Here is a 26781-nt window from a genome sequence, read left to right as displayed (position 1 = left end):
TCACTCTTTCTGGGAAGAACTTCTTCCTGACATGCAGCCTAAACCTCCCCTGCTGCAGCTTGAGACTGTGTCCTCTTAGAATACATAGAATAAACCAGGTTGGAAGAGACCTTCAAGATCATCGCGTCCAACCCATCAACCAATCCAACACCACCCAAACAACTAACCCACGGCACCAAGCACCCCATCAAGTCTTCTACTGAAAACCTCCAGTGATGGTGACTCCACCACCTCCCCAGGCAGCCCATTCCAATGTGCAATCACTCTTTCTGCATAGAACTTTTTCCTAACATCTAGCCTGAACCTCCCCAGGCGCAGCCTGAGACTGTGTCCTCTTGTCCTGGTACTGGCTGCCTGGGAGAAGAGACCAACATCCGTCTGTCTACAACCTCCCTTCAGGTAGTTGTAGAGAGTAATAAGGTCACCCCTGAGTCTCCTCTTCTCCAGGCTTGCTCTGGTGCTGGTTGCCTGGGAGAAGAGACCAGCCCCCACCTGGCTACAACAACAAAGAATCAGCTGGTCGCATCTGCAGGGCACTCCATCAGTTCAAGGCATTATTGTAATACAGCCATGCTGTCCTTTCGCTGCTTAAACTGCAACACATCCCTCTATTTTTATTCCTACCTCTACTTACTCACAGCTCTGGTTCTGCAATCAAGTGTGCTTTATCTAAGCACTGCTGTTGGGATTACAGGCAGCAAGCCACTGGAGGCAGCCTCCCCATACCTACTATGAAGCCCAGGCTCCTACATATCCTCAGTGGTTAAAATGACATTCTGCACCTCGCTCAGGACGTAGAAGCAACAAAGTGCAGCCTGAGGTGCTCCAGACCCTAAGTCTCTCTTCTGCTCTCCACCACAGGATTTGTGTCACCCTGTACAAATCACTTGACTGCTCCATGACCAGATTCCCTGCCAAACAGTACCTGCTCTCTTGCACAAATGTGAAATCTTTAGCTAAGTAGTCATGCACATAAAACATTTCCCAGAATTTTATTATGTGCTGTAATATCAAGGAACAGGGGCTGAAACTTGCTTATTCCTGAAGTCATCTGGGGACAGATGACATGGGCAAAAGCAGGATTGAAAACTGTGTTTCAGCAGGTTTTCCACTGTAACACAGGATGGTATCTCTTTTTTTCATTAAAAATTCATTTCCACACCATAAAGGCCCCCAGGTTCCATGATGTAACAGGTCCAAGAGCTCAGTGCCAGCTCTGCTTCCTCTGCCAAACTTTCCACTGAATTCATCCTCTTGCCAAAGCAAATCGTTTAGACAGTTGTTTATTTTAAAAAGCCATTTTAGCAAGGAGAAGGAAAGCAGGACAGCAGCACACACACTCTCTGCTGTGCTTGCCAATGAAATGTTAAACAGTGGCAGAAAAGAGCGCTCTGGAAATGGCAGGAATGGGGCTCTGTGAAGAGCAGCAAAACCAGCCATGATAAAAATTTGCTGCTCTCTGTGCTGTTGTGGGGGAAGCCACACGCAAATGGATTACACCATGTAGCCATGCAACTGTCTTCCTGAGAGAAGTAATCTTGAGTCTGACATTATGAAGACTCCAATCCTGAACTGAGGCTTCTCAAATAATTGTCTCTTCTCTTTATGGGACAGATTCAGACTGGTTAATGGAAAGAACCTGGACAATTTTAGGCAGGGCTGGGCCCAGCTCTCCTTGTGCCTGAATTCTCTTAAAGTTTGACTCTGACTCTGGCAGTCCATAATTGAAACATAGAATCAATAAGGTTGGAAAAGACCTTAGAGATTCAAGTCCGACCTATCACCCAACACCTCATGACTACTAAACCATGGCTTCAAGTGCCATGTCCAATCCCCTCTTGAACACCTCTAGGGACGGTGATTCCACCACCTCCCTGGGCAGCACATTCCAATGGCAAATTACTCTTTCTGTGAAGAACTTTCTCCTCAGCTCAAGCCTAAACTTCCCCTGGTGCAGCTTGAGACTTTGTCCTCTTGTTCTGGTGCTGCTTGCCTGGGAAATACAGGTACTACAAACTTCTGATATTTCAAATGCCAACCTGCCCTGAAGTATCTGCAGTTCTAAGTTACTGTACAATAGATACACAAATGACTGTTTCTGACAGCAAGCTATGATGCCTGATCATGCTATTTTTAACTTTGTCTTGACTCTCTCAGTCTCCATTCTGATCCATTGATTATTCTTTAGCTCCAGAGGCCAACAGAAAATACCAGTTCCCTAAAATGAATGACTGAAGTGCACAGCCTGCAGCTGGCACTTGGATGACAATATTTCTGCATGTTTCATAGCATTTTACCACTACTGACTCTTTTCTTAAACAGACATTGGCTTTTGTTGCCTTGCCGTTCAAAACAGTTACTATATATGCTAAGCTTATTAAATGAGTGTACAGTTCTAACTCATTTGTCCACGATGATAAACATCCTGTTTGTGAGGAGCTATAATGAGAAATGCTGGGGGTGCAACTTTTCCTACCTGTCTCACAGAATCACCAAGGTTGGAAGAGACCTCAAAGATCATCGAGTCCAACCTGTCACCACAGACCTCATGACTAAACCATGGCACCAAGTGCCACATCCAATCCCCTCTTGAACACCTCCAGGGATGGTGACTCCACCACCTCCCTGGGCAGCCCATTCCAATGGCCAACAACTCTCTCTGGGAAGAACTTTCTCCTCATCTGCAGCCTAAACTTCTGCTGGCACAGCTTGAGACTGTGTCCTCTTGTTCTGCTGCTGGTTGCCTGGGAGAAGAGGCCAACTCCCTCCTGGCTACAACCTCCCTTCAGGTAGTTGTAGACAGCAATAAGGTCTTCCCTGAGCCTCCTCTTCTCCAGGCTAAACAATCCCAGCTCCCTCAGCCTCTCCTCATAGGGCTTGTGCTCAAGGCCTCTCCCCAGCTTCGTTGCCCTTCTCTGGGCATATTCAAGAGTCTCCATGTCCTTCTTAAATTGAGGGGCCCAGAACTGGACACAGGACTCAAGGTGTGGCCGAACCAGTGCTGAGTACAGGGGCACAATGACCAGCCTGCTCCTGTTGGCCACACAGCTTTGTCAAGGCAGTGGCTTCCTTTCTGCCTCTACAGTGGCCTAAGCTTTAAATTCATCACAGGAATGTCAATGCCCAACTAAGCAGACTTTCTGATGTGAAAAAGCTGATCTTGTAATGTTCAAACACACAACAACTGGATTCCAGGGCAAAATTTCACTTTCTCCTGCCCCCACCTTCCATTTTACAGGAAATGGCAGAAATTGTTATCCCTTGATCTAATCTATATATTCCCTTATAAAGTGGCATTGAAAGTGAGAAATACACAAAAATAACATGAACCAGCTGTGCTAGGGAGCCTATTTAAAGAGTCAGTCTAAGTTTTCAATCAGTTCTTAACCAAACCATGCAGTTACTGCATGAAGATAAGTACAGCTATGAGGTTTCCTCGGCAAACATAGATGCCTTCATCTGATGGCCAGTCCCTTAAAATTTAAAATACCACTTCCTCCTTATGGCCACTAATGGTAAATGGCCCTCTTTAAGCATTAAAAAAAACCAACCAACAAACCAAGCCAAAAAGTACAACATGGGACTGTGAAAAATATCCTTTACAGTGAAGGTCAGCACCACACCTTGATGATGGATTGCTTCCGTAACTAAAAGTAATAAAGAAATTGCTTCTGCTAATACTTGAAGACATTTAAAAGAATAGTAAAAAAACTTCCCAGGTTTGAAAAGATAATTTGCATTGTTTTAAACAGCAGCTGAGGAAACACGGCTTGAATTAACTCATGGCAATCAATTAGCCACATCTACATTCAGAACTATATCCAACTGCAGCTGTCAAAACGAGGGCTTCATTATTATTATTATTATTATTAATAAATCTGTGAACCAGATTAATTCCTCCTAACAGGATATTTTTAAACATCCTCTTTCTCCCACTATGTTTGTGTTGGGTTTTTTTCTTTTTCAATTTGCTTTGCTGCAAGAAATAGAAAAGAAAAACAAAACACAACACAGAATCACCGAATCACAGAATCACCAAGGTTGGAAGAGACCTCAAAGATCATCGAGTCCAACCTGTCACCACAGACCTCATGACTAAACCACGGCACCGAGTGCCACGTCCAATCCCCTCTTGAACACCTCCAGGGATGGTGACTCCACCACCTCCCTGGGCAGCACATTCCAATGGCAAATCACTCTTTCTGGGAAGAACTTTCTCCTCAGCTCAAGCCTAAACTTCCCCTGGTGCAGCTTGAGACTGTGTCCTCTTGTTCTGCTGCTGGTTGCCTGGGAGAAGAGACCAACCCCCTCCTGGCTACAATCTCCCTTCAGGTAGTTACAGACAGCAAAACACAAAACAACCCCACAGGATAATCAAATGTCTTGCTCCCTCACTTCTCTTAATTGGCTAGTTACAGTAGGTTTCCATGGTAAGAAGAAAGCTTGTGATTCAACAAGCACAGAGAGCCCATTGAAGTTTGTAGATGTTACAGGCACATCTGGTTTGTTGAAAATTTCCAGCTTTCTTTTTCTTTTTTTAAGAAGAGAAAAAGAAGAAGAAGAGAGAGGGAAAATATTATGAGGCAAACACAAGAAGTAACCCAGGATTGGTAAGGACAGACAGTTCCCTTTTAGAAGTCCAAAAGCAGCTTTTTGCCAGTGGAAGAACCAAAGCCATAGGTTGAGCAAAAGTTGGAATGGCATGTGTTCAAACACAGTAAGGGTGTGTGAGGAGAAGGTAGAGAAACATTTCCTAAGCATGTTATAGTCATTAAAATAAAATATCTCTTGATGTTGAGTGCTTTATGTTGGCTGTGTCTAAAATTGTGCGACAGCTTCTAGATCCATCTATCGGGAGATTCTTTGGTTATTCTTAAAACAAAAGAACAGTTTTTTTCCTCCAAGTGCCTGATCAAGAAAAGTTGCTTTGCTGTGCTGGATATGTTCCACATGCCAGTTTTAAACCTGACTGACTGTGAAAACAAACTTCATTGGACTGTTGTCACAGCGTGTCAAAAGAAATGACCACCTCCATCTCTGACACTGAACCACAAGTGGGCAGTCTAAGCCAAGGACAGAGGGAAGTTGCTTCCAGGAATTTGCACCTAAGTGTAATGAAGTTGAAAAATTTATCCAGTCATAAAACAAACACCCAAACCATAGAAAAATGAGCTCTTCTCAGCAAATCTAGTGGAGGCATAGAATGTAAATTGCTGGGTTTGTGATTACAAAGCCAGTATGGTGTGAACATTATTATTGTGAAAGCAGTTTGAATCTTCTTGAGCAACATGACAACACTGAACAAATTAAGCATGTTATTATACCTTAAAAAATGTGTTAGACTGCCCAGCTTTATCTTCTGAGTGTTATAATAACTACTGACCCACTGGCATTTGTCAGGGCAGCTGGCTCTAGCTGACAGCCAGTAGCTCCAGGTGTTTGCAGCTGCATGTCAATTTTACCCACATTATCTCATATATTTAGCCTGGAGAAGAGGAGGATCAAGGGAGACCTTATTGTTGTCCACAACTACCTGAAGGGTGGTTGTAGCCAGGAGGGGGTTGGTCTCTTCTCCCAGGCAACCAGCACCAGAACAAGAGGACACACTCTCAAGCTGCATCAGCGGAAGTTTAGGCTGGAGGTGAGGAGAAAGTTCTTCACCGAGAGAGTAATTTGTCATTGGAATGTGCTGCCCAGGGAGGTGGTGGAGTCACCATCCCTGGAGCTGTTCAAGAGGGGATTGGATGTGGCACTTGGTGCCATGGTTTAGTCATGAGGTCTGTGGTGACAGGTTGGACTTGATGATCTTTGAGGTCTCTTCCAACCTTGGTGATTCTGTGATCTCCAAAACAAGGAAATGCTTTTGAATGACAGAATGACACTTCTGCAGAGCACCTGGATGAGTAAGGATTCTCACATGTTCAGATTCTCAGCCTGTATTTTGCCTATGCTTCAAAATCTACGGCCTACCAATCCAACAGCACAGGTTTCATTAACAATGCAATCGATCCCTCAATGCTACAAGGACCTACACCAGAGGTGGAAACAATTCAGTCCAAAAGAAATAACGCATTTGCTTCATAAAGCCAAGCGCTCTTAACATGCCAGCCAACAAGGACAGATTTGCCATTACATATCGTTTACTTTAGGACTTGCTCTTCTCTAAACATTTTCATATGCTTATGATCTTTTCATATAAATTCCTCCTCATTCAGCTGAGGGACAAGAGGGATTAGTGCCAGACTTCAATCATCAGCAAAGAGCAAGAGACTCCTTAGCAGTACAAATCTGGTAATAGAGATGCAGACAGTGAAAGGACAAAATGATACCAGCTGCATCTGAAGAGTAACATGTGCATGGTTCTGGCTGTGTAAGAAGGATCCAAGAACATTGGACAAATCCTGCATGTTTGGGTTTTCTATCTTTATAATGAATCACAAGAAGTAACAGAGAAGCATAAGTGGAAAATATTGGGTATTCAGGACTACCAAAGTACCCAGAGGTGCATTTGTAAAGGAAAGAAATAAGCAGAGTAGAATGAAGTCAGAAGAAGAGAGTAAGAGACATGAGGTCACTATCACTAATTATCAAAGGACTTAATTTTGAGAAATTGCTTTAAAGGCCAACCCCCCAGTACCATGGCATGGTGTGGTATCTTGGTAGAAACAAAGCCATCCTAATTCTATGCCACACATGAATAATGTTAAAGAAGGTTAGCAATGAGTGGGTATGGAACCTTCTTTTAATCTTAAAAATATATTCTAAATGGCTGTAGATCAAGTTAGGACAGTAAGAAACTACTTACAGTGACTATTATAGACTAGACTAGACCAGACCAGGTTGGAAAAGACCTTCGAGATCATCAAGTCCAACCTATCACCCAACACCATCTAATCAACTAAACCATGGCACCAAGTACCCCACCCAGTCTCTTCCTAAGCACCTCCAGTGATGGTGACTCCACCACCTCCCTGGGCAGCACATTCCAATGGCCAATCACTCTTTCTGTGAAGAACTTCTTCCTAACATCCAGCCTAAACCTCCCCTGGCACAGCTTGAGATTGTGTTCTCTTGTTCTGGTGCTGGTTGCCTGGGAGAAGAGACCAACCCCCACCTGGCTACAATCTCCCTTCAGGTAGTTGTAGAGAGCAATGAGGTCTCCCCTGAGCCTCCTCTTCTGAAGGCTAAGCAACCCCAGCTCCCTCAGCCTCTCCTCACAGGGCTGTGCTCCAAACCCCTCACCTGCTTTGTTGCCCTTCTCTGGACATGTTCCAGCAACTCAACATTTCACCACAGTCCCAGTATCTGAAATTGCTGCTTCTATTTTGATTCAGGCTTTTGACTGAACCAGTGAAACTCCAAACACTTCAAAAGATATTCTTACCTTGTCTCTAGCTTCATTAAGAAGGTCTTCTAATTCTGAGAAGCTGAAACTGGCCACAGTGATGAAATCACTCATGACTGGAACAAACCTGTCCCCTGATTCCCGCATGCGTCTCTTTTGATAATCCAGCTCCTGAAGGAAATGAAGTAAGAGATATAAACAGGAAAGCATCAAAAACTCCCTGCTGACACAAAAGGGAACAGAGAAGCCCATCTATTTCACTCCGTGATGAGCATGCTCTGCTCCTACACCACACACTCATCCAGAGATGTAACTCTCAAACCATTTCCTCACTAAGTCATGGTTTTTGCCTTTGCAGCGTGAGATGGAGGTTAAGGTGAGACAAAGGAAGGCCTTAGTTACAGTTCCCATTATGCTCAAACAGCTACCACTCCTAAGAAACCCATAATGTTGAGTTTCTCAAGCAACTTTGGCAAAGTCACAGTTATAAACCAAGAAGACTATTGCAATAAGACTATTTATGGGAAAAAATCCAACCAACCCAAACCAAACAAACAATAAAAAACCATTTCAAGACAAAGGCATAACACCATAGGCAACTAAGCTCTATTTATTAGTCTACAGAAATTAAAATTTAAAAAAAAAGTAAGATTCTTTGTTTCTGGCTGATGTTTTTCAGTTTTAAGCCAAGATCACCCATGCCATCTCTTCCTTTATTCCATTCACCACGCCTGTGGCACAGAAGGAGCTACAAAGCTCCTCAAAGTGACGAAGTTACAGCAATAGTCTCCCATGCCTGAGCTTGGTTTGTGTACTGTTGACAGTCTCATGGGGCCAATGAAATCGTTACTTGGGCCTCATCTTGATATTCAGCTGAATAATCAGTGGAAATGATAAAGATTTACTTTCTCTGTAGGGAAAGCAGCATGAAACAGTAGGTCAAGTTACAATCTGACCCTCTGTTCCCTTTGGAAAAAAATATTTTTGTGCTGGCTGCAACTCCAGCTACATGCATCTTTGGTGCTCTCTGTTACTGATCATCAAAATACTGTTTCACAGAGCCAGATGGGTAGGTTTGAAAGCATCTATGCTGAGAAACATCTTGGGATTTGCTCCACGGGGAGTAAAGAATGACTTTGGCCATCAACAACCTAAAATCAGATGTGATATTTCTTTTGCTCTGATGTGAGCTGGAAAGAGAATATAACCACTACAAGCAAAGATCACAAGGCAGAAAAGGTGCAGGAAAAGCAATTAGTAGGTGGCCAGAGAAAAGTCCACATTAAAGATGTGATACTTCCTCTGCTTCATATCATATCCTTGTCTCCACTGGGTTTTCTACCGCATCATAAGGGATGGTCCCAGGAGCACTGCTCTATTACATCACTTTGCAGTAAATTGTCTCCGTGTTACTATCACTTTGAATTGGACATTACAAGTACAGAGAATGTCATTTCACGTGCTTCTAAGAATTATGCATAGCTTTTTCAGTCACTCATTCTAATCTTAAAGCTAATTTTAGCTGAAAGTTGTTAAAACCTCTCCCTAAGCAGGTAAGTATAACAGCCTGTCATCATACTCACTGCTGAAAGCTACGGCATTTGGGGCTATTACTGGAGAGTGATGTTACTCAAAGTGAAATTAAATTTGGTTTCAAATGCAGTCCTTCCCTGCAGAATAATGCTTCCAAAATAAAACAATCCCACACAAGTAACCAGCATGACTATCTAATCAGCCTCATAGTGATGGCAGCAAATAAGAAACTCCCCTGTATCTTCTAAAAATGGTCTACACTGGTCATAACAGCACAATGGCAGACACCAGCAGTGCCCCTGGTGCCCTCTATAGAGGCTTCTGGCTCTGTATAGAGATGAAATGACCCAGCCATAGCAGTATTTTCTCTGCTGACAGAATTCACTTCCCAGTTTGGAGAGGAAAAAGAATTGCTTATCATCCTACAATAACAGGTAACAGTTGCATGCATGTCTTGATAACAATTATGTCTTGTTTTCACGAGGAAGATGCAAGTCTGGGAAGAGTTAGTAGTACCTTTAAGAACATCTGGCTGTGGAACTATTTTTAGCTTTCTATTCTTAAGGGGCCTTGAAGAAATGTCTCAGTCACTGGAGCCAAGGCTGTGGTGAGAACACACTGGAATGGAATCAAGAATCACACCTTCCCCTCCTCCCCCTTCCACCTGACAGTGATCTTCTATTGTTGGTATAGTGCTGCTTTTTGCACACCAGAAAGCCATGAATTGAGGAAGCAGACTGGGAGGTGCTGGCAGGCCCCAGTGAAAAATATCATGGCAGAGAGAAGACTGTGGAGTTAAAATGGTGGTTGAATAGGAAGGAGAGGTTATCCATGGAACCTGGTATGGGAAAGAGAAGGCAAATTGGCTGCAAAAGCAAAAGGACAAATAGCCAAATCACAGAAAGTAAAACAGAAGTAGGTTTTCACATGTCAACAGAAGGAATTGCTTGTCCCAGCCAAAACTGGGCCTCTCTTCATGTCATGAACTTCACGTCAGCCTTTTTTTCACAGGAACTTTTAATTCATAAACACTGCACTCCATACATGCAGCAGTTCTCTTCTCATTGCTGCATTCTTCCCTACCCCAACAATCCAGAAATAAGGTTTGGAAAGTTTGGGTTTTTCCCAGGAGGATGACTGGCTAACTACATGATGGACTGCTTGAGACAGCCAGACAGCCTGGGGGCCACTGACAGGACAAGAAACCCTTCCTCTATTCCTAGAGCCAAATCAAACTCAGGACACATAAAAAGAAATGAAGTCATCATTGCCTGCCTCATAGTGGAGGGTTCTGTGTTAGTTCCTTGTAGATAGGTAATCCATGCACAGAAATCACCCAGTGCAATTCCAAACAAATGTTCCTTTTGCCAGCAGTCAGCAGAATGCATCTGGAATGCTCTGCTTGCACTAAACTGAAAGACGGGTGAAACATCCTGAAGACAGAGGGACACTGAAAACTGTGACTAATAAAACTCTATCTGAAAGGGCAAAGAACAGGTAAACATGACAGGAGCCTTCTCCAATTCTGAGTACCTCTGCCTTGTGTCTCAGCACAATGCTTGCCTTAGTATGTCTAGCAGATAAGAGATGCCAGCACCAGCCTCTACGTAGGATTTTGTACCTATACTTGTGGAATGAGAGAATGATCATAGGGTCAGAGTATGTTTGTCTGTGCCTATGATGGGAGACATGAAGGGACAGAGACAACAGAGTGACCTTAGCCTTTGAACTTTACTTTTTCAACTGCTGTGCAAACACTAACTTGCTATTCTTCACATCAGCCCTTCTGAGAGTTGGGTATTTGTAGCTGCCATTTTTGGAAGAGGAGGCAAACAAATGGTGTTGTTAAAAGACACACAGGTCTTTGACACCTGTCTGGGCCTTGCCAAGGGATGTGTGTTCCCTGGCAATTCCTCGGCAGCCAATCATGAGTCTGCAGCTGTCGCACGGACACATCTAATTACCAAGCACGAGTTGCTTTTGATTATGTTAGCCTATATAAAGAAATGACTTTGTACAATAAAGTAGACACTTTGCTTGCATCAAGCTTCGTCCCATCTCTCAATTGTGGTAAGCCATATGAAACACTTGTTCAGCAGCCAGCCAGTCAGCCTCCAGTAAGAAAGAGCAAGATTTTTATTTCTTCTTTCAGTCCCTGCCATTTGTCAAACTCTCCTTTTGCTTTCCGGGCTGAGACCAAATAAGCTTTTCTTTAGGCTTAAGTCTGCAAAGATCATCATCAGGAGCTCCACATGAGGAGCTTTTATTTGTTTTTTCTTAGTTAATGCATTTTGGAATGGAATGGGAAGGAACAAAAAAGAAAGCCCACTTTCTCTTATCATAAAATATATAGTGCCCCTGATTCTGAGTGAGATATTTTAAGCATGGCACATTGGAAATCTTCAGATACTTACGGCTTCAACAGCTTTCAATCCAGTCTTTATGTTGTTGACTTCCTTCTCCAGCTCTACCAGGCTGCACAGGAGACAGATGCAGAGCAGATAAAACAAAAAGAGCAGTGTTACACAGAAATACAGGAACTGCACAGCAGAGCAGACTACTGGCCCATCAAGTCTGGCATCTGGCCTCTGGCACCAGCCATGCCAGATGATATGAAATAAGGGGAAGGGGATCTGTGTTCTGTGATGCTTTTTGTATGAGATGTAAGTTAAGGCAGACCCTTCTCACTTGTGGTCTCCACTGAAGATTTGTATTTTTCGAGGAAGAGGGGGCCACCTTCAGAACATCTGCCCTGTAAGCTAAGCTTGACCCTCTAGCAAGGAGCCTATGCCACAGGGTCTATTTGTGATAATCATCTGACACATAAGCGTGCACATTACTGGGGTCTCAGATTATCTCTGCATATGACTCTTGAGCAATTTAACTACTAATTCCCATTAACAGCACATTTACACATGATTTCTGTTCTTCTCACAGTGCAAGCATTGTTCTTTTCAACTGCATTTCTGCCTTGCAAGTTTACATTGTAACTGAGTGCATAACTCAACTGTTAATTTTAATACATGCTCAGTTGCATTAATTAGAACAAGTGTTGTACTGAATTTCTGCTCATCATATCCAAACAACACGATTTTTCTTGGACCTGTATATATATAAAAAAAATAACTACTTTTAATTTCCAGGTAACTTGGTAGTACCTATTTGTGAGGCAGCAGGCATCTCCTCCAAAAATTTGGTGAGTAGCAGTTTGCATCTCAAAACCACCACTAAAGCATTAGTAAATGCCTCTAAGTGTGAATCTACATTTATTTTTTACTTGTCTTTCACTATGTGGAGTAATTCCCTCCACAAAAATTCATGGCTCAGCAAATACTATGCAAAGAATAGAAAAGAACAGAAATAGAATAGAATTAACCAGGTTGGAAAAGACCTTTGAGATCATGGAGTCCAACCTATCACCCAACACCATCTAATCAACTTAACCATGGCTCCAAGCACCCCATCCAGTCTCATCTTAAACACCTCCAGTGATGGTGACTCCACCACCTCCCTGGGAAGTGCATTCCAATGACCAATCACTCTTTCTGGGAAGAACTTCTTCCTAACATCCAGCCTAAACCTCCCCTGGCACAGCTTGAGACTGTCCTCTTGTTCTGGTGCTGGTTACCAGGGACAAGAGACCAACCCCCATCTGGCTGCAACCTCCCTTTGGGTAGTTGTAGACAGCAAGAAGGTCTCCTCTGAGCCTCCTCTTCTCCAGGCCAAGCAACCCCAGCTCCCTCAGCCTCTCCTCATAGAGCTTGTGCTCCAAACCCCTCAAGCTATTTTTGGACAGTGCTTTAAAAAGGAATGTTAGTATTTGGGGGGATCCTTGTGCATTCTTTTACCACAAACACCTACAGAAGTGGTAAAAAATGTCACTGCAATTTGTTCAGAAGGTATGATGCTTTCCACATCTCTGTAAAAGACTGATTTGTGCAAAATTTTAAATGATCTTCCTGAAAAGGGGTCACTGTAGCCTCCATGCCTAACTGACTGCCTTGGAAACAACCCCTCACTTAATGAGGAAAAAACACCACATGACTTAGATGGAGAACCACAGAATATTGCGAGTGAGTTACAAACAACAACCAGTCTAGTTATGACACCAGATTCAGAAATAAGCCAGGCAGAGGCATATCTGAAGAAAAGTGGTCAGTTTAGTTATCTACAAATGTTTCTGGACCAAAATTCTCTGTCGAAGCACATCTGAATAACATCAAGGATGTCAGCAAAGGTATTTGATCTGGCCAGGAGATTAGAAGACTGCAATGAAAAAATAGTGCTTATCACTAAATTAACAGAAGCCAGTGAGAACTCCATCTCTGGGAACAAGCAATAGAACCGCACTTACTTGACTTTTGCTGCTTCTGGAAGATGTTGCAGTTCAGACTGAATATCTAGGATATCTGGATAATTCTTTTCAAAGATCATAATTAAATAGTGCAGCAGTGTAATGTTCCTAAAAACAAAACAAAACACCACCAACAAACAATCAACAATGTGGATAAAACCTAAGAGTTAACTAAGAAGATTAAAAGGTTCTTATAGTCTGGAGAATTAGAGTAGAATTAGAGGAGAATTAGAGGAGAATTAGAGGAGAATTAGAGGAGAATTAGAGGAGAATTAGAGGAGAATGAGAGTAGAATTAACCAGGTTGGAAAAGACCTTTGAGACCATGGAGTCCAACCTATCACCCAACACTATCTAATCAACTAAACCATGGCACTAAGTGCCCCATCTCTTCCTAAAAAAACTCCAGTGTTGGTGACTCCACCACCGCTACAAAGACAACTCCTACAATAATGAAACAGCTAAATCTGAGTAGTGGTCAGGCCCCCTGCTACAAATGCAATGGCAGCTTTAGGAGTGGATTGAAATGGGAGGTATGTGAGATGTTTAAGACAATTTGTAAAGTACATGAATTTTGCATCAGGGAATTTTGTACGTAGAGAGAACAGCCAGCCTTAACAGCTATTTGAGGTGGGTGCTATATGGTTAAGTGACAGGCAAGGCAGCAGACGGCCATTGTTGCACCACTCCCTAGGAACTAGAGAAAACAGAACCTGCACAGGATATTTAATATATGGAAAAACCAAACCAAGCTACATTAAGGCAAAAAAATATAAAAATGGTCAACATTAGCTACAAAAGTGTTAGCCTTGGAATATGGAAAGGCCATTGTGGCAGTAAAAACACATCTCTCTGTTTGTTCAAATTCCATTAGGTATGGGTGAATTTCTTATGGTTTCTTATTGCCATTATTCATACTGTCACAGCTTGAAGTTGTTTCACCACAACCATGGCCTCAGCAGGTCTTACAAGTCAAGGAAGGTGTGAGTTAGTGCAAACCAGTATGCGAGATCTCCAAGGAAAACCATAGTAGTACTGGAGCCCAAAAGTTGTATTCTCTACTCAGTCACAGATGAATTAATATCCAGAAACAGTATGGGGATGTGAGGCAAAACATGGGCTGGCACTGCAATGACCTGCAGCCCATGTCCATAAACATGGATATCATAATGACCACAAACGTGCTCTTCCTCCTCAAAACCTTAACTGCTCTAGCCACAACCAGGCTCAGACTCTCTGAGAAATTCTTCGTGGTTCCATTACTAGTGTAGGTAGAGAGTCAGTTTATGACAGTCCTGCATCACAAACATATGCCATGTTTCTCAGGAGACATAAAACTATGGTCAGAGTGGTTTTGTGCTTTCTCTTTTTTTTTCTTTTCCATTTTTGCAAAACCATGGTCCTACAATTTTGGTGTAAAGAGCAAATTCCATAGAAATTCTTCCTCTTCCCAAACTTACTTTGGTTATTTGTGAAATCCTAAATTTGATCATCTTTCCATAGTGTTGAGAAACACAATGCAACCACCAACATGCATTATCCAAAGAAAAAGCAGAATTTGAGCACTGCAGGATCTTTCACAGTGAAAAGCACTGCTTAAATGACAAACAAGACATTATTTTAAGTGGTCTACAGAGCTAAAACCAAACAAACCCCACTTTCATTACTATAATATGAGATGCAGCAGCACAGTAACCAACTCATTTATGGCCTTCTGGCCTACCTGTCTATGCTGGATTTGGTGTCTGCAATTTTGTTCAGGCTGGAGACTTTAAAGCCATAAGCACTTCCTCTTTGACCCTTGTTCATGTAATTCCCAAAGGCCAGAACTACCTCCAGGAGCTGCCTCAAACGCTTGCTTCGAATGAGTTCTTTGGATGCCAGAAGAATGGCTGGAAAGGGAAAAAAAAAAAGCTTAAAAAAATTTAATTTAACAGGTTATGGCACAGTGGCTGTTTCTAACATGCTTGGGCCCTTAATTTGAACTACCCTAAAATACTTAGCTGACTGTTGCCCAGTAAATGTTGCAACACAGTTTGTGTGTGTACCATCCTTCCCACGTTGACATGCCTAGAACCAGGACAACTGTATGCACTACATCTAGCCTGTAAGGATGCTCCTCTGAACCTAGGACCAAGGCTATTCTCCCAGACTTCACACTCTAAAAACAGCCAGTAAAAATAGAGGAGAAGGCTTAAGCTCATCTGAAAACCTTAGAGTAGAATACATTCACTTCTCTGCGATAACCATGGATATGACACAGAAGCCATGGACCTCTCCCCTCCTTATAAGTTACACATTTCCAGAATGCCATGGTTCTGAGGCATCTATTCTAACTGCCTCATGGATAGGTAAGATGCAAGGACATGAGGGTGAGAAGGTAAGCCTGACCTGCACAGAAATGCCATGAAAGCTTTTGGCATCTCAGCACAGCCTGGTAGCACATCTGTCAGGTCATATTTGCAATGTAACAATATCATGAAACTTACTTTATTAAGTCAATGGGTGCAAGAAGAGTGTCTGACAGAATTCATTTCTTAGCACATGATGTGCCTTGGACTCACTGGCTCCACGACCACAGCACACACTGTAAACACACCTCCTTTGAAGACAATCTTCCTTGCCCCTTGACCCAATTCTCAGCAAAAGCTTCAAGCATACCTTCCACTTTTGGTTTTGCTTCTGCCAGTCTCTCTGGAAATTTCTTCTTAAAGAATAATGCTTGGAGTCGCTGTTGGTAGTGGTCAATCCTGTTTGAAGGGTAGAGGGAAGGCAACACTGAACCAGAGCTATATCTTGAAGCCCAGGGCCAGTATGCTTCCTACATAAATCTAACGGTTGGATGTTGAGTCCCATAAAGCCTATGGATGGGATTACAAACATAGTTTGAACATATCACTACATAACAGACCTTGTTATGAAAATGAAGGTTCTCAAAGCATGTTTTGATCACAACTGAAATAGAGCTGGCAGAATTTATTTCAGAATCATAAGATCATTAAGGTTGGAAAAGACCACTAGGATCATCAAGTCCAATTGTCAACCCATCTCCACCATGCCCACAAAACCATGTCCCAAAGTGACATGTCTACATATTTTTTTAACACCTCTAGGGGATGGTGACTCCAGGAGATGCCAACTGCATCTCAATTAGCAGAGCAAGATGTTAATACTGATTGGGGATGTAGCCGAGCTGGAACAAGAAAGAAGTCAGAAAGTTAGGAGATGGGATAACTGAACAGAAAGCGGGGTGGAGGGGTTGTGAGAGCTCTGCTCTCGCTGGAGGGGGTTTTCCCCCTGGGAAACTGAGTTACTCTGTTCCACTTCCCCTCCCTGTCCAGCAAGCCTATAAAAAGGAAGACACTGCAGCCATTTGCTCTCTTTTACTTTTGCCTCTCCGGGACGAAAGGACTCAGAGAGTTGCTGCTCGTTTCCTGGTTCTCTGCCATGTGGTCAGGACTGGCCTTTCTCCCCGCTGCATCTTCAAATGATTGTTGGTTTTGTATATATATTCTCCCTATCCATCCTTGTTCCTTACCCCTTGTGAACCTTTCCTGTTATTGTTTTATATATATATATATATATATAGTTCAAAGAAAATTCTACCTCTCTACTTCCAAACCAACTCCAAATTATTTTTTGGTAGATTCACCTCCCCCTTTTTTTTTTATCCTTATCCCCCTTTCTTTCCTTTTTTTTCCTTGAGGAAGGGGGGAAAGGGAGAAGCAAGGGAGGGATTCTCAGTCTTGCCCCCACCACCCCCCTGCATCTGAGCTCTTAAATCCCATTTAAGGCTCAAACCACCACACCTCCAGCTGCACTTCATCTGATAGTTGGGTCTGAAGTCCATTTTGTGCAAACAAGTTTAGACAGAGGAGGCAGACTTCTGCACATCATCAGGGGATTGGGCCTTAAGTGGAAGTGTAAAGAGTGCTGTCACCAACAAAAACTTTGTGTAATGGACAGAAACATTTGTAACATTTGTGGGCTTCTGGCAAATGCAGGGTATAAGGCTGGTCCACAATCTCTTGCATGTTTCCCTCAATTTCAGGTGATCCATTTTCAATAGCAATTACAGCTGCTTCCAAGAAGCACCCCTGCTATGCACTTTACCATGGTGTATCAAACAGACCTGCTCATTTCAAAGAGGAATCGATCTGCTCGGGCCATGCGCTCAATTTCATGTTTATGCTCCTCCAACAGGTCGGTATCACTCTTTTCAGGAACAAACTTGAGCAGCTAGAGTAAGAGACACAAATCAAATACCAAGATGAGAGATCCAAGGAAAAGGAGAGAGCAACAGAGAGGCACAAACAAACTGTGACAGAGAGAAAGAAGGACCTCAGTAACATGAGGAAACATTACATAGGCTCAGCTGTGTGATCCTAACCTCAAAAAAGTGCAGCTGTGGCCACAAACCTGACCTTTTTAAAAGCTTTGCTTGTGGTTCCACCTTTATCCTTCACTGACCCCATTAGATTAACTTTTTAATTCTATGGGGAACTTCCTGTTGCTAAATCCTAAAGGCCAAGTGCTGGTGCAATTTACCCAAGGGGAAGCACAGAGAGAACTTTGATTCCCACAGCGGCACTTGGAGTTAACATTGGTGCAAACAAGAGTGGGATGTGTCCCACTCAGTGTGAAATACCCATCATGCCCATTCTATAGCACACACAAGCTCATCTCTTGGGTCTGCCCTACACTGCTGAAACAATAAACAATAACCAAGCAACTTGGTATATATTTGACACTGGCTGCTGGTCACATGCTGACCTTAAAAGCTCATATTTTGACAGATTTTTGACTTACCTGATGGTAGCTGTGATTTATTCTGGTTATAAATATTGCAACACACAGAGCCTGAGCGCACACCCACAAACAGTGCCCACAAGGTGTACTAAGCATTTGCTTTTTTACCACTTTACCACTTTTTTACCACTCCCCCCAAATGCAATATTCAAAGATGTGGAGCATCAGAAGCTTGCAGGGAGTTCTAGAGCAGCTGTGAGCATTCAGATAACATCAGAAGTAGGCTATAAATTTCCATAGAAAAACCTTTTTGTACATGATCAAATATTGTAACTGCATACACTGAATTTGTCAGGGAATTTAGAACTAAAACATCTTGCACATTGCTAAGGAACTTTATCATATGTGTCATTGGTCAAAGCATCATCTCTCACCCTCTGAAAATGAGGGGAATTGGACAATGGTGGTTTAATTGTTTTTTTCCTCACAAGCTACACAGTAAACCACCTACAGGGGACAAAAGTCCATGACTCCTTTTCTAACTCTTCTTGTTAGAATGTGAGAACCCTCTAGTCACGGTTCTCTAACTGCTGACCTACATGGCCTGGTTCGTAGCATTTCCTAATGGAAATACAAGCAGAGAAAGGAGGTTAAGAAAACAAAAGAAAAAAAAAAAAAGAAAAGAAGAACATATCAGAGATGTAAAGAAGAGGTGGGAAAAATTACGGGAGTCACAGGTGAGGAGACACAAAAGGAAACCTCATACCAACTCTAAACATGCACATTTTGCAAGAAGAGAAAACTGTTGTGAAATCAGCATAGGAATAGAGTTACATGACAGAGGTATATCTGACAACACTGGGAAAAATCCTTTGCTCATGCTCCTAGGTGCAGCTCCATAACGTGACAGGACCAAGTTCAGCTCTCCAGATATACCAGCACAACCCAGACACATATTCACTTATTTCAGGCGAAAAGAAGACAGTGAAGAATTTAAGATCTGACCATAATCTTTCTCACCTGCTCAAGCATATCTTTTGCTAGGTCTTCTTGTTCATCCATCTTCAAGATTGCTTGTCTGATTTCTTCATTAGACAGCTTCAGCCTTTCAACAGCATCAATATTGTACCATTAGTGTAACACTTAAGTGAATAACAATTTAGAAAGTAGAAAGCTTGGAAAGCTGCACTAAAAAGTAACAAAAGAACCATGGGAAGCTTTACTATGAAGCTGCTATTCTAGATTATTCACTAAGATGAACTGCCAAAGGCAGAGATTTTATAGATCATGTATTTTTTATCCTCTTTAGCCAATTAAACATGCATTAAAAAGTAAATTTTGATAGACATGCTTATACACCCAAAAGTGCTTCCACCTTCCCTCATATCAAAGCCTCTCTTTTGCTATAGCAAAATACCTCAAATCGATGTGACTTCTAAGTAACTGTGAGCCCGTGTAACATCCTGGCTTGTGAAAATTAAAGCACCTCCCAGAGTAACACGTAATGGGACTGATCTCTCCCTTACAGATCTGAGAACAGGTTTGTTGTTTTTTTTTAACAAGGAGGCTGGTTCTGCTAGGTAAGTTCAGTTTGTCAGCAGTCTCAGCTGATGAAGGAATTGACAGCATCTATGTGTTCATGTTTCATATCCAACATGAAATAAACTCTGTAAACAAGAGCTTATAACATTACATAAGCTATTAGACTCCCCTTCCTGCCTACTCCTGCCCATCTCTGTGCAATGAGGAGGGGCCACCAGCTACAACAAAACAATTCAAAATCAATTAATAAACCTCTCAAGGTCTCCATCTGAAGTCCAAGGAAGATCAGGAGAAGTCAAAATTTATGATTTTTGAGAGGCTGTTTGATAGATTGCATGAAATGATCTTGGTAGTTTGCAGTGCAGATGTCAACAAAGAAATGCACACAGTGATGAATTCTATCCCACCACCCCCACCTCATGACACCCTCATCAGTCATTTCAGGAGAGGAGGAGAGGACCAAATGAACCGTAAAGGAAACCACATACACAAGAAAATCTCAGTTTGGGGACTGAAACAGGAAAATGTATAAAGACATATTTAAGGAGTGAAGTCTGCAGTCTCCATGGACCTTCTACAATCAACCTAATTAACAGCAGAAAGAGAAAATGCAAATATAAATGGGAGGCTGGTGCTTGAAGCGGAATGTTTTTGTCTTCTGTACTAAGAAATTCCATGTTGATATTCCACATTATATTGCCATTTGGAACTCAGTAAAAGAGTGAGCTTTGTTTTTACAGACAGGAAATATTGCTAAATCTAAGAAACTTTAAACATTTTAATATTGCCCAATATAACCAACAGCTGGAAACTAAAATATGAATCAGCAGACATTCAAAAGCTTCTAAATATTACACCTCTGAACTACTTGCTCTCACTCCATTCCTGGCCCCTCATCATGTCTGCATTTGAAAAGGAGGCAAACTGATACCAGCTAGAGATAAAGCTACTGAATTTCCAGAAAAGCTGCATAATTGGGCCTCACTTGGCTGAGATATAAGGATTAGAAGCTTTAAAATGAAAAGGCTGGAAACATTTTACTTTAGGTCATCAGTTTGACTTGGGATCAAAACAACAAACCTCAGTACATGGGGTTCTGCATGAAGTTCTACAGGCTCAATGAGAAAACCAAAAGGTTTCTTTTGGCTTTAATAATCACGAATTGTAAAGTCCATGGTTCTGTGACCCTGAACTGATCAAACCCTGCAACCACATGAGGGCTGAGTAGCACGTTGGTGGGTATGGGCCTGGCTCCTAGCAGACACAAATACACACGCTTAGACAATTTGGTGCCTACAGTTTTTGAAGTGCTACATTTCGTCGGTTGTGGTTTTGCTTTTGTTTAATTTTCCCTTTAGAGAGCATCTTTACATTTTCTAGAATCTGGAATCTGCAGATTAGCTCTGCCCTGTAACACAGGCACAGCCTGTCAGAGGGGACAGAATAAACCAGCCCGTGAACAGCAGTGGGGTGCTGGTGGGTTTATTGCTACTTTCATGTAAGATAAAAAGAATTAAAACAATTTTCATGTTTTTTTCCGTGCCAATAACTGACCACCTCACTACATGTGCATATACCTCTGTGTGCATTTGAGAATTCATAAACAGGACCAAACAGACAGGTTTAAGTTATATCAACACAACAGACAGTGTAGTGTGTATTATTGCTCTTCTGTCCAGGAGCCTGGGGAACTTCAGACTCCAAGCTCCTCTGTTTGCTGCCATTCATCAGCACTAAATGCACTTGAAAACATCTTCTGTTCAAAAATAATTGAGAGCCCCAAGGACAGACAGTTATACAAACACTTTGATTTCTTGGATGATTCTGTGCCCTGCCATCAGCAGAAAAACATCTGGCTTGAATGGTTTAGTCCACAGTAGAGAGAAGCATAAAGCTTGCCAGCCCCCTGCTGAGAAGCAGTTTAACTTAGTCACTTACAGGCCTGTAGCTAGGTCACAGTGCCTGCAGGTGTGCATCCTAGATTATTACCAATCCAATTACAACTGCAGCAAAACAATCTTATTCTTCAAAACTGGTCTTGTTCCTTTTCTGGGGCAGGTTTAGGGTTAGGGTTAGAGCTCTCAAGAGCTGTAAGTATCAACAGCACAAAACAGGGATCTTCCTCCTTAAACACTGTCTGAATAACTGGCCAAATAACTGTTAATCAAGTGATTCTTCAAAACTTATACCCAGCCATGCAGTAGATCTTAAAGATGGTCAGCAGTAATGTGAAACAGATGTGCTGCTTTTAAACAGAAACAGGTGAACTGATTAAAGTGGAACCTAAAGCAGATGCATACAAATCTTTCAATTTAGAAGTGAATAGAGAGGCATCTCTCAGAGCTTAAAACTCCTATAGGACAGACAGCAAATTAAAGTGGAATTATGGACCAAAAATTTATATTACAGAAATTACATTTCATTATCTATTGGAAATTGCAATGACTTTCTTACAAGCTTTGCAGATATAAGCAGTCTTCCTCCAGCCGCTGGGGACAACTCAATTCAGAACAGCATATGATTCAAGCTGTGCTCTCTCTGCCTAACACTTCACCAAATCACAGATCCTGGCATAAGAACTCAGGAAGTAAGCAGGACCAGAAGAAAACACAGTGCCCATTTTCTTCATCTGCAGCATTCATAGCACAGATACTGACTGCTTTTGTTCTACAGCAGCCTGACGCTGGTCAGAGGAGGAAGGAAAAGGATCTTCAGGGAGAATACTCCCTCCTTCTTCCCTCACCCATACATCTGGTGGCAACATATGGAAGTCCAACTGCTTGAGTCATCTTCAAGCAATGTTAAAGCTCAACAAGTACCAAATAACTTCTGATATGGTACTTATCCTGCCTCCCTCAATCCCCTCCGGCTTCATAAACAATCTCTATTGACTCTGCAGAGTAATTCATCACTAATCTCCCCAGGACACCTCGGCTGATTTAACACCAGCTTCACTTGCAGACATCAAGTGGTTTATTGTTTTGTCCTCTTAGAGAAAGCCAGAAGCCTGACTCTGAACATGCCTGCGAGACATGTTGCAGTTTCACATCAACTTCCCTTACAGACGTCCAATGCTCACTCATTTTTCCTCCTTAAATATACCCATTGATTTAACTCAGAGTAACCTCCCCCTTTCATTCTTCCCTGCCCATGGATCAAAGCAGAATACTTGTTGCTAATTAACCATCTCCCCCAGTCAGAGGAAAAAGTGAGTTATTTCATGTTTTAATTTCTTGGATTGTACTTAGCTTTTAAGAATGAAACATGCTTGCCTACCACCAGAGAACCCAGAGTTTTGTTCCAGCTACATTAAATTCCCATACCACAGGGATCACAAGCCCCCTCTACCATTTACATTGGAGAAGGGAACAGATTATCATGTGTCAGGGCCATTTTCTATTTCTAGAATTAGAATAAGAATAAATAAAGTTGGAAAAGACCTTCAAGATCTCAAGTCCAACCTATCACCCAACACCATCTAATCAACTAAACCATGGCACCCACTGCCTCATCCAGTCTCTTCTTAAACACCTCCAGTGATGGGGACTCCACCACCTCCCTGGGCAGCACATTCCAATGGCAAATCACTCTTTCTGGGAAGAACTTCTTCCTTACATCCAACCTAAACCTCCCTGTGTTCTCTTGTTCTGTTGGTGGTTGCCTGGGAGAAGAGACCGATCCCCACTGGGCTACTATTACTGAAGTGCCTTATTTTTGGAGCACATTGCTGTGGCATTTCCCAGTGAGACAAATTTAAATTTATTATCATCCTACTTGCTAGAATAGTGATAGCTAGTGTGTCCACATGAAACCATCTGCCCATTTGTTGCCTCTGTGAACATCTCGCCTTCAAACCAATGTTTAACAAAAAGAGTCACTGCAGGTAGATTACTTAACTATCCATCTGCTTAAAACAAGTAGAAATCACAGCCTGAGTACTGGTTAAATGTTCTGAGAAAAAAAATCCACTCCACCTGTCATCTGATAACATTACAGGGCACATACATCCATTCAACAGAACCACAGTGCTTCCAAGAGATGCCAACAGTAGTAGCTGTGACAGTGAGAGGCACTGACTGACAGACACATAGCTGCATCCTAAGGCCAGTTTGTACAGCTCACTCAAATCTTGGCTTTTGCTGACTTCAGAATTCTTCATCTCAACACCTCATTTCACACAATCTACTAGTCAATGCATTCCCACATTTTGTGATTGGGACATAAGCTTTCTCTAACTCCTGAGGTCTCCTGAGGTCTCCTAAGTCTCTGTAGAACTGCCAAACTGCAAGATCTTATATGTCTACATTTTGAGAATAGTCGTTGTCACTACTCCATAAAGGCAGGGAAAAGAGATGTTTCCCTGCTTTCAGAAGCAACGTTCAAAAATCAGCCTGGTCTGACTGCATGTTCACTCAGAAGACAAAGATTCAGCCACCTTTTCACATCCTCTTACCTCAGCTGCCAATTTATCTCATCAGTGAAGACAGTGTCTTAACCTTTTGGGAGCAACAGCTGGAACATTTTTCCAGGTGTATCTTAGACTATTATATCAACATGTCATGAGAAATAGGCTTTCTTTTTCTTCCTTCTGCAAAAGCACACAAGTGGCTGATGTGCTTTGTATCCCAATACTCTGTTTCCTACCAAGAAAGATCAGGGAATGGCTGTCTTTCTGAGCCAAGCAGAGCAAAACAGGGCCAAAATGGGGAAACTTCAAATTACAGTGACATACTGATGAGGCAGAAGTTCATCATTTATCAGAAACCTACCTACTGATTCCTCCATGTGATCCAAGACAGGATGGCATTGACTGACATGTTCAGATTAACCTTGGAGTTTATGACACTCAGAGTAGCAGGTAAAGCCATTTGTGGTGGACCTTAACTTAAAACCAGAATATCTCTCCATGAACCCAGGAGGTGCTCTTTATTGCCTAGTGTTTTTTCAAGACAGCACACTAAGGAACTGAATTGCTGAGTTCAATGAGCTGTGATATGATCTGTACCACAAAATATCACAGTGCTTAGAATCTGCCTTGAAATAAGGGTGGACACTGCATTATTACATGGCAGAAAGGCACATGAGGACTGAGGCACAGCAGAGGCAGTACCCAGACCAACATTGGCTGAGTAGCTTGCCCTCTCAATGTCTGATCTGAAAGGGTTTAGAAGCATAGAATCATAGAATCAACAAGGTTGGAAAAGACCACAAAGATCATCAAGTCCAACCTGTCACCCAACACCTCAACACCTCAACACCCAACACCTCATGACTACTAGACCATGGCACCAAGTGCCACATCCAATCCCCTCTTGAACACCTCCAGGGACAGTGACTCCACCACCTCCCCGGGCAGCACATTGCAATGCCTAACAACTCTCTCTGGGAAGAACTTTCTCCTCACCTCCTAAACTTCCCCTGGTGCAGCTTGAGACTGTGTCCTCTTGTTCTGGTGCTGGTTGCCTGGCAGAAGAGACCAATCCCCTCCTGGCTACAACCTCCCTTCAGGTAGTTGTAGAGAGTAATAAGGTCTGCCCTGAGCCTCCTCTTCCCCAAGCTACCCAGCCCCAGCTCCCTCAGCCTCTCCTCGTAGGGCTTGTGCTCGAGGCCTCTCCCCAGCCTCGTTGCCCTTCTCTGGACACATTCAAGAGTCTCACTGTCCTTCTGTTGAGAAGGCACAGCTATGTGAGAGAAATAATTGGTCCCTTTAGTATTCTGGTTGGAAATGCTGCACAAGTTTCTTCTTTTTGATAGATGTTTGAATCAACAATCACAAAAGCCACAACATTTGCCAAAGCTGCCTGTTAGTCTCTATCTACTGCCACATGCACATTTAAACTATTTTTGTGTAGTCAGAGTTTGCTTTCTGCTTCTGCAGGTTTTATGACATTTTGCTAGTGCTCCTACTGTTTCCAGCTTCTTGAGAGGATTACTGCTGACTAGTTGGGTCACAGGAATAACAAACATCTCAGAACACCGACACAAGAATTTTGCTGGAATTCCTGCACAATAACTTGTACAAAAAAGTTCCATATATATGAACATATATGTTCAGCCTTCTAAGCAACAAGTCAGACAGAACTGGAGTTCTCCAGAACATTTCACAGAGCAAGACAATAAGCCATACAGGCATGTTTTGCAAGGGCATCATAAACACTGGAGCAGCAAAAATACTACCTATTACTTAAGTAAGGGAGTCAAGGAGAAGCCATACTAGTGCAAGAGATGAGAGAAATTTTCAGCTGCTAGGGAAAAGCAGGGAAACACAGGGATATTGGATGACTCTTCCAGACCACGTAAGACTGACAGTAAATCTCCAAGCTGGTGAAAACTGAAGACATCAGGAAATTTGGGAGGGATAATTTCCAGTGTGACAAAAATAACTGTATCTTGGAAACACCTTTAAGAAAGCCATATTTGAAGCTGGTGGGTGCCTGGACTCACCACAGAGAGATAGTTCCATGTCCTGACTGAATTATGGCCTACTGGAAATATGTGAGATAACTGATCTCATGCCTATTCAAACCTTTGCAGTTGACCTGAGGGTCACAACTTCATTTTGGATGCATCCAACCCCATTAAACAAGAGACAATTACATCCTTCTGTTGAAGGAAAAATGCAGTGGAATTGATGCTGCTAACAAGTAGCTCAAATAGAACTTTCAAAAAAGAAAACAAAAAAGAGATGAGACTGGGGAGGAAAGCTTACAAATCTGTTGTTGTCAGCAAAATTCAACTAGAAACTCAACTTTCATCTCTTTCAGTCTAACATGTTCTAGTCTCTGCAAAAGAAAGCAACACACATCTATTTCTCACTCTAGCTAGGTTTTGGCATGTTGGACTGTATGAAATATGATCTCTGCCTGACCCCTTCTAACACAGTGTTAGTAAAACAAAAACATTTGAGTGGTAGAAGGAAAGAAAACCCAACCCATGCAGTTATTTTACTTTAGGGGACACGACAGTTTAGTGTAAACTAAGGGGGAATAAACTACAGGGATATATGCACAGTAAGAGTCAATTGGAAACAGCTGTTCACAGATACTGTGGCAACCTGAAAGCTGGGGCTGCAGCTCAGGGCTGTATGAACTCTCTCTCTTTGTCACCAGTTCTAAATCCCCTCTCATTGCACATATATGCACACACACATGCACATATGTGCAAGGTGCGCTGCAGGAGCAGCAGCCTGGGATGATTTGGCTGGGAGTGTCTCTCCTTCAAGGAGGAAGAAGTGGAGAAATGAAGAAAACCACAAAGGA

The 26781-nt window shown here is 42.4% G+C and overlaps 1 protein-coding gene across 1 annotated transcript in view; it reads right to left on the bottom strand.

Annotated features, from left to right (window-relative positions):
• DAAM2 (dishevelled associated activator of morphogenesis 2) overlaps positions 1–26781 on the bottom strand; it is a 217102-nt gene that overhangs the window by 6849 nt on the left and 183472 nt on the right. Inside the window, exons 18-24 of the mRNA XM_054162421.1 lie at positions 19001–19085; positions 17364–17470; positions 15893–15981; positions 14955–15123; positions 13233–13340; positions 11293–11353; positions 7385–7516 (exon numbers count right to left, since the gene is read on the bottom strand). Coding sequence (XP_054018396.1) covers positions 7385–7516; positions 11293–11353; positions 13233–13340; positions 14955–15123; positions 15893–15981; positions 17364–17470; positions 19001–19085 — 751 coding nt within the window. The remainder of the gene's footprint in view (positions 1–7384; positions 7517–11292; positions 11354–13232; positions 13341–14954; positions 15124–15892; positions 15982–17363; positions 17471–19000; positions 19086–26781) is intronic.

The sequence above is a fragment of the Dryobates pubescens genome, chromosome 6 (assembly GCF_014839835.1).
Source record: "Dryobates pubescens isolate bDryPub1 chromosome 6, bDryPub1.pri, whole genome shotgun sequence".
In the NCBI taxonomy this organism is placed as follows: domain Eukaryota; kingdom Metazoa; phylum Chordata; class Aves; order Piciformes; family Picidae; genus Dryobates; species Dryobates pubescens.
Note: the sequence above shows the minus strand (reverse complement) of the source record. Positions and strands in the feature narration are given on the sequence as shown.